At 42.4% G+C, this 8,044-nt stretch overlaps 1 protein-coding gene across 1 annotated transcript; it reads right to left on the bottom strand.

Annotated features, from left to right (window-relative positions):
- Positions 1 to 177: 177 nt before the first annotated feature.
- gclm (glutamate-cysteine ligase, modifier subunit) lies at positions 178 to 7,814 on the bottom strand. Its single transcript, XM_084922260.1, has 7 exons — positions 7,432 to 7,814; positions 5,584 to 5,646; positions 2,925 to 3,009; positions 2,538 to 2,594; positions 2,241 to 2,443; positions 1,983 to 2,097; positions 178 to 1,492 (listed from the first exon to the last, which is right to left on the bottom strand). The coding sequence occupies exons 1-7, from the start codon at positions 7,570 to 7,572 to the stop codon at positions 1,323 to 1,325; spliced, it is 834 nt and encodes a 277-aa protein (XP_084778386.1). The 5' UTR covers positions 7,573 to 7,814; the 3' UTR covers positions 178 to 1,322.
- Positions 7,815 to 8,044: the final 230 nt, after the last annotated feature.

Consider the following 8,044-nt stretch of genomic DNA (forward strand, 5'->3'; position numbering starts at 1 on the left):
GGTGGGTGGACCGAGGCCATAAAGGGATGTACGCGGTCAGCAACAACGCAGGCAGGCTGTGGTGTTTAAACCATGCTAACTGAATCATAAACTGCTTGCTGGCGTAACATTACAAAAAGCCTGTTTTTTAAATCGAATCAATTCAAATGAAGACTGACACCAAATACTCTGCAGGAGGAAATTATTCACCAGTGTTAATTATTTTATTTCATTAACATTTACACAAGCCCCATCTTTTTAAACCCCTCACCCCACCGTCGATTCCAGGTCTTCATTTTATCAACACCCAATTCATGATATACTTACAGGAGACACTTAATGTTAAACATGTTTTACAGTACGACTAAATTCCGAGGAGTTGCTGGACCCTGTCTGCGATTCACAAATACAAACGTATTCCTCAAAAGCTTTTTCACATCTCCTCGGCACGGAGATTCCAGTGCTTTTAAACGACACATTTAAAAGTCATTTACTTTTAAAATACTCTCCCTCTGATTAATCTCATGAGCAAGATTGGGAGGTGAGGGTAAAATTTTTGATGTCATCTTAAAAAAAGTACATGGTTAAAAAAAAAAAAGAAATGAAAAAAAGAGCATAATAGAACAGAGTTATATGTGCTCACACGTCTGTCTGCTTTACAGATTAAAGTCTAATTCAGACTCCCATCATACCACCACCCGAGTACCCAACCATCACACACATATTAACGGTTTTATAACCGAAGGAATGTAAATATTATGTAGCATGAAAAATCCTGCTCCCCACATGTTATAATTTCCCCCTTTCCACATAGAGTATGAAATTATTCTTTTATCAACGTTTCTCTTGCTTTAGCACTTATTTCATTCAGACTGGTATTTAAAGCATGATTCACACAGACGCGGGGAAGACAAAGCAGGGTTGATAACAGGAGGAGCAGATGTGAGGCACTTCATATGGTTGAGAGACCTTCGTCATGGAGGTTTAACGAGCAGCTCCTTTAAAGCGGCCTCTGGTGCGTTGATTTACACCAGTCACGGTGAGTCACCATGTGTTAATCTCAATTTATCAGTCTTTTCTCTCAAAGCTGACAGTGGAGTTGATCTTTGCACGTTCATGTCCGACTTTAAATCTCATGGAGACAGTGGTAATGAACACCCGCGTGTCTTTAACCGAATGAATCACAGATGAGGAAGATGCAAGCCGTCCGTACAGTTAAACAATGACTTCATGATTCATGATGATTGGCAGCACCCATTATTCAGAGCTGTAACTTTGCATGTGTGTGAATAAAAACGGAGGAAAATGGCTTCATCCCGCTCTCTCCCTCTCTAGTTTGGGTGCTAGGTGCTTGTCTTCTTTGCACTGACAAGGTAGCCCTTAGACTTGATGATGCCCCTGCTCTTGACAATAACGTTGTAGCGCAGGACCCACTCCAGCCTCCAGTCACCGATGTTCAGGTCCTGCGCTCCCGCCCGCACCGCCTCCTGAAACGTGTCTGCAGATATCAGCTCTGGAAAAAAAGAAATCAGTGCAAAGAAGGAGCAGTTTAAAACTCAATAAATAAATAACAGTCACAGTTTACTGTAAACTACAGCATGCAGCTTATACTACACAAAGTGGGAAATCACAAGCATCCCACTAAAGCCACTGAGCAGCCCAAGGACAAAGGACATGGAGAGAAGACAGCAAAGCAGGGAGACAGAGCAGGGGGAAGACATGCAATAAATGGCCTGAGACTGGGTTAAAAAGCCAGGCCTCTGATTACCGGGTCACCTTATCAACCCTGCAGGTATACCTGCATCCCTGGTATGCGTTTTTAATCTTACAGGAATGATTTAGCTGCTCAGAAAATTTCCAGTGTTCTATTTTGTTTGAATATTTGAATTAGGACAAAACTTGAATTGGAATAAATGCTGCATTTGTAGAAACATTAGCTGCATTCCAGTTTTACTTAGTAACAATTTAAAAACAACTATATGTCCAGCCGTCAACATCTTTACCTTTGGGATCATTGTGCGTCAGCAGCTGGATATCAAACTCCTTAGCAAACGCTGTCAGGTCTGGAGGCATCACGCAGCAGGAGGCCAGGTTGACCTGGTTACTGCTGGGCTTTATCTGCTCCGAGAAAAGGAAGATGATGAGTGAATCGTAGCAGATAACAGATCGTTGTTCTCATGTGCTATCCTAATCAGAAGTCAGCATCACTTTTGACTGGCGATGACAGATTAAAGCTCGCTTGTTCAAAGCTTCCCACTGACCTGAGCCCACTTATAGAGCTGTTCCAGCAGATCTTTGTCCAGGTCAGAGGTGCCAATAGCGGCGATCTGCTTGCTTCTAACCAGAGCCTCCAGCTCCTCCCAGGCTGGCTGCAGGTGGGCCAAACTTTGGCTGTCGCCGTCTGAGGGCCCGGGTGGAGCAATGATAACAGAGTCAAGCTGGGACACTGCCAGCGTCTGGCAGGCTAAGGATAACAGACAAATAAGGCTGTAGGTTTTAAGTGTTCAATTTAAGAAGCTTTTTGTTTTTTACTTTTGTTGAAGAAATTTAAAGCTCACCCATCTCCACTGCGTCTTTGATGGAAGACTGACCAGACTCATGCAGGAACAGCTTGACTGTGAAAACAACAAAGCATGAATAGGTGGTTCCTCTGCCGACTGCCACTTCTATCACTACCAACTCTATTCTGCAGTCAGCCAGATATTAGGTGGAGATGCTCTGAATTAATCCATTAGTTATCTGAATCAGGAATTTAATTTGGATATTATCTGATTGACAGGAGGACGTGTTAATTTAAAAAAAAAAAAAAAAAAGGTGTGGTGACATCACAGTTCATGTCAACCATGACCCTTGGCTTAAATCGCCAAGCTGGGTGATGAGGTACCAACAGGTCAGCGAGTAACTGGCTGATCCAGCTCTCTGCTGGGACAGCAACCAACACTGACCTGAAACCTTCAACTCCTCTCTCTCTTCAGGTGTGATTGCGTCTGTTGCCTCTGGTATGGAGAACTCCAGTGTGTCAGTCAAGTCCTGCATTAGACAGTAAAGAAAAGCGGTCTGATCACATCCCTCATCCGACATGAGAAATGTGGCACGGCCAGTCTCACCTGGTTTTTACCAGGGCTCGCAAAATTTCAAAATCCCTGGTAGCCCTTCGGGCAGGGACTCTTCAGTTTTTGGTAGCCCAAAATAAATTTAAGTAGCCCGAATAAAAAAGAGAGCAATTTTTTGATTGATGTTTTGTTTCCATTACAATATTATACTTTAATGTATAATATTGTAACGGAAACAAAACATTAATCAAAAAATTGTTTAAACACAAATTACAACATTGTATAAAAATTACAATCATCAACTCAAATACTTGGTTCTAATTGAACAGAAATTTCTATGAACTTGTAAGAACTGTGTAGGACATGAATCAGTCTGTGTCAGATCCTGAATTTGAAATTTCCACTGAAGTCACGGGAAAGAGGCAAGTGGAACCAAGATCGAGGCCATTTGCTTTTTGAAGTTTGCAAAGACTGCTAAATTGTGCCAGTGGTAGTTCACTCTTTGCAACATAGTACGCTATTCTAAACTGATTTTCAGGTTTATTTTTAGTATGTTATTTGCAATTGGTGTTTGTTCTGGGAAAGATATTGCAGACTGAGCAATAATGCATTTCTTGCATTTCTCATGGGTTCTAATGGGGGCCTTTCTTAAAATGACTGGTCCCAGTAACAAAGGCGCTTGTCGACTCAGAAATCGAGGGAAAAGCAACAACACACCCGGCAGAACATTATGTTATTTACACGGGTGCACATAAGTGGTCTGCATGTGCGCATTCGCTGTCAAAATAAAAGACGCGCACCAGATAAGAAGTTGCAACGCGCGTTTGCGTTCATATAAAAGGCACTGTTTTTGTCCGCTAGAGTGGGATTTTCACGGCACATTCTGCACCACACCTCTGTGCGTTCATCATTAGTTTGAAGCCAGCTCACCTCCTGCAAACACTTTTCCGAGAATACGCGCTTCTTTTGTGGTTCGGACTCCTTCTGACATTTCTTTGGATGTGGAGGAAAACCAAAGTAATTGCTTAAAGGAGCTTACTTCTTCGACATCTTTAAGAGTTCTAAACAAATGTCTGTCCTCCTCCAGAAAATCTTATGTACGCAAACACGCGGTGCAACTTCTTATCTTGTGCGCGTTTTTTTATTTTGACAGCGAATGCGCACCTGCGGACCACTTATGTGCAGCCCTGGTTATATAGCTCATCATATCGCAGCCACAGAAATTCTTTTGTCCATGAAACCATAAAGCTGCACTTTCTTTTTGCCTTATAGTCTGATTTGTCATAACCTTTCCGTTTTGTGGTAAGCTTTTCTTTGGCTGTCACTTCTTCACCCTGACCTGTCTTATTTGGCTCAGCAGAACTAAAATATATATCCTGCTGCTTTTACACACGGACTCACATAAGCTCAACGATTCTCTGCGCGATCAACCTCTCACATGTTTAAGTTTGCTGCGGGAGATTTCACTTGTCATGTTTGCATAGTAAGCTAACGATTGATAAGACGATGTCAGAGGAATTGGTGCGCAAATTATCATCACTCACCAATCAGTGCTGTCGCTCTCTATAAAACAGTTCGAGCGATTGCAAAGTGAAAGCAAAAAACAAGCGCAAATTCAAACACGATTTCAATATGTCACATATTGACAGTGGCTCACCGATGCCAATGACATAATTACCCAGCTACATTTCCGAAAGAATGCAAAAGCATTGAAATATATTTTCCTATGATAGCCCGACGGGCAGGGCAGAGACAGATTTTGGTAGCCCGACTGGAAAAATCGCTAGCCCCGGGACGTCGGGCTAGCGATTTTGCGAGCCCTGTTTACTATATGTGTATGTTGCACATATGTACAAATATGACAGAGGGACACTGGTGAGGAGCTTTCTCACGTGCTGAACCGTGAACTTGAAAGATTTTATTGGTGGCCATAAGCAAGAAGAGACTTGCATTTGGATATATTTAAGGCCTCTTACTTCAGCTCTTTCAAACCTCCCACTGAGTCCGGTGGGCCTCGTGATATAAGCCGAGGCAGATTAGCTGATCCAAGCAAAAAAAATACCCACAGTGGGAGTGAGTTCAGCAGGAGAGCTGGTTGACTACAACAGTTCCTAAAGCCTCCTTTATTTCATTTCAGTATTTTGAGACCATGATAAAAGGGTAAAAACACTGCATCCAATGCCCTCCAATTTATTTTAAAGTTAATGGGGAAAAAACTCCTCCATAAAAGGTTACGTCCCACCCCCCCAGTCCCTTAAGCTAACAGACAGATGCACATTTGGTATGGCGCCTTTGGCAGGCAGCACTGCATGAACATTCACCATGACAGCCTAGAGCCTAGAGAATTTCTTTGATGTCCATCTACATCTATTGCGTTATTTTACTTTCCCAAGCACTGGAATCCATCTGACTGACAGTGAGACATTCACCTACTGCAGGTCTGACTATCGCAGCTGTGTATTACCCAAAGGCACAAACTCTCTGACAAACTTTATATATTGGAGTTAATTACTACGGCTGAAACATTAGAAAGCTGAAATAGTTTTCCCACCTTGGATGACAGCTTTGTTGTGGAAATCCATTCGCTCAGCGAGGCTTGAATGCAGTCTCGAAGCTGAAACATCAAAACAGACTTAAGGTTAGGCCAACGACCATGAGACATGCAGACAGCTGGAGCTCATCAGCAGACCCCCAAACAGCTGGAATATGCTGCTCCAAAAACATGACAAGTAATGACATCAGCTGGACCGACTTTAAAGGTATCCAATATCGGTCCAGTTTAAGGTGCACTGAATGCTTTGTTTAAATAAAGAAAAGTTAACCTATTAACACAAAGATATTTGTGACATTTGCTGCATCAGTTGTTTTGAATTGAACGAGTGAGACAGGTTCATGAAAGACAAACTGTGACTGGTTTAACAGGATTTGTAGCTGCTGAAAAATGGCTTTAATAACCTTAGCTTTGACACTGCGCTCATATCAGTCAGATATCACAAATGGCAAAAGGCTCACAACATATTTAAGCTGGTCACATGGTTGCAAAGTTGGCCACACATGAACACACATGTAGTAATTTGTCCTACAGAAGTAAATTACATAACTGAACACTGCCCATAGTTTGTGCAAGGCAAGGGCTGCAAAAGACTGTGTCGAAAAAATTACTTCCTAAAGCTCAATTTTGCTCCCTATACCATTTTGTGAGAAGTTAGCCACATGTGTCATGTTCCAAAACAGATTTTCAGTAATGACCTTAAAAGCCTACCCTGTGATAACTCTTTTTTTCCCCTGTTGTGGCAGTAAAAGTTGTCTTTGATTGCAGATCTTATATAGAGAGAGCCACCAAACCACCTTAAACACAATTCTGACTACAGAAGACAAACGCAGGATCACACTTCACGAAGAAACACACATACAGGACGGAGAAAGTCTTATTACACTATTCAGCATGCACTGCTCTGCACACCATTTGCAAAAAACAAACAAACAAAAAAAAGACAACAACCTGCCCACTATGCTATGGCTGATAAAAAAAGACTACAAGTGCCACTTTAGGGTAAGTTACACCCAAAATATAGCCAAGAAAACTGCAAGCTATGTCTTTATTTTTGAGGATTTAATGAATGAATGCTGTGCTGAATCAGGAACAAGTCGAAACCAAACCCTCCCAGCAGTCCTGCCTTTATATAACACTGTAAACAATTCAGTTCACCAACTATTCAACTTTCAACTACTAAATCAAAATGCTGACAAAGGATTTTATTAAACGAAATGTTTAAACAGTTACAGCTTCAACAAAAGTGAAGATTAGTAGTTTATGTTTAGACAGTTATGTAACTATTAGGCTCTGGAGCTCTGACATGTTCTATTCATTGTTTAGCCGTGAATGACTCATAAACCAATCAACCGCTGTATCAATATGTTTATTACTGACACATGAGCATTTTATGAGAGTAGAGCACACTGTAAGTGCTGGTTTTGTTGTCACATTTCAGGCTGTCAGTGAATCACATCATCTGCGGGTAATACACCTGTTTGAAGCTCTCGGGTCTGTATTTACAGTGGTTTTCACAGCCTCGTGTCTGTAAACTTTTCACCTTAGGCTGGATCGTAAAGTTGGTTACACTACGAACCTTTAACACACTAGTAAAATTAAAGTGAAACTGATGAGTTACACCACTTTAGCCCATATATGCGTCTAAATGTGGACGGATGGGATATGAAATGCATATTTTCGAATGTATTTCAGTCATATTTCTCTTCATATAAGCTCTATGTGTAACCTTACCCAGGCCTATCAGTTACCACTCGTCGGTATCAATATCAGGTTGAATAATTAGCTAGGCGCTAAGCTAACGGGCTACATGCCACTGCCGTTTCCAACCCTCTCGTTATGTTTTACCTCCTCGCTGGGAGAGCCCGGACACTTCTTTTTCAGGCGACTTCGGTTGACCAGATTCCCGGTGTGGAGCCTGAAGGTCTTCGCGTGGCTCAGCAGCATCTTCGCCTCAGTGTTGGTGTTTGTAGTGTTTTGAGAATCCATGTGCTCTCGGACGCTAGGCTAACAAGCTGCTAAACTGTTTAGTTGGCTGCGGTGAAATGTGACATCAGTAGTGTTGTCACTCCGTCACTGACTGCTGGATAAGCACACTGCAGCACAGACCCCCAACGGCACTGTCAAAATGATGTAGTCAGGATGACTTGCACTCAGCGCTGACTAGCTGGTTTGGTTGTTACTCGTAAGCCGGTGTGTCACGCCCACATAAAGCGGCGGCGGTGGAATGAGAGAGCTGGTCCGGATAACAACATGGAGTGACATCCAGCGCACCGCACTGGATTCATGGAGCGGATTCTTGCACCGAACAAGTCCCACCACTGGATGGCGGTGTCTAAACATTACTAACAAGGTTATTGACACAGTATTGGCATTTACTCATTTGCCTTCAGAGCCCGGCTTAATTCTTTGTGGCGTGAATTCAGCAAGGTCCTGAAAATAATTCTAAGACATTCTGGTG

Source organism: Perissodus microlepis, chromosome 23 (genome assembly GCF_051167445.1).
Source record: "Perissodus microlepis isolate ML-2025 ecotype Zambia chromosome 23, ASM5116744v1, whole genome shotgun sequence".
NCBI classification, from domain to species: domain Eukaryota; kingdom Metazoa; phylum Chordata; class Actinopteri; order Cichliformes; family Cichlidae; genus Perissodus; species Perissodus microlepis.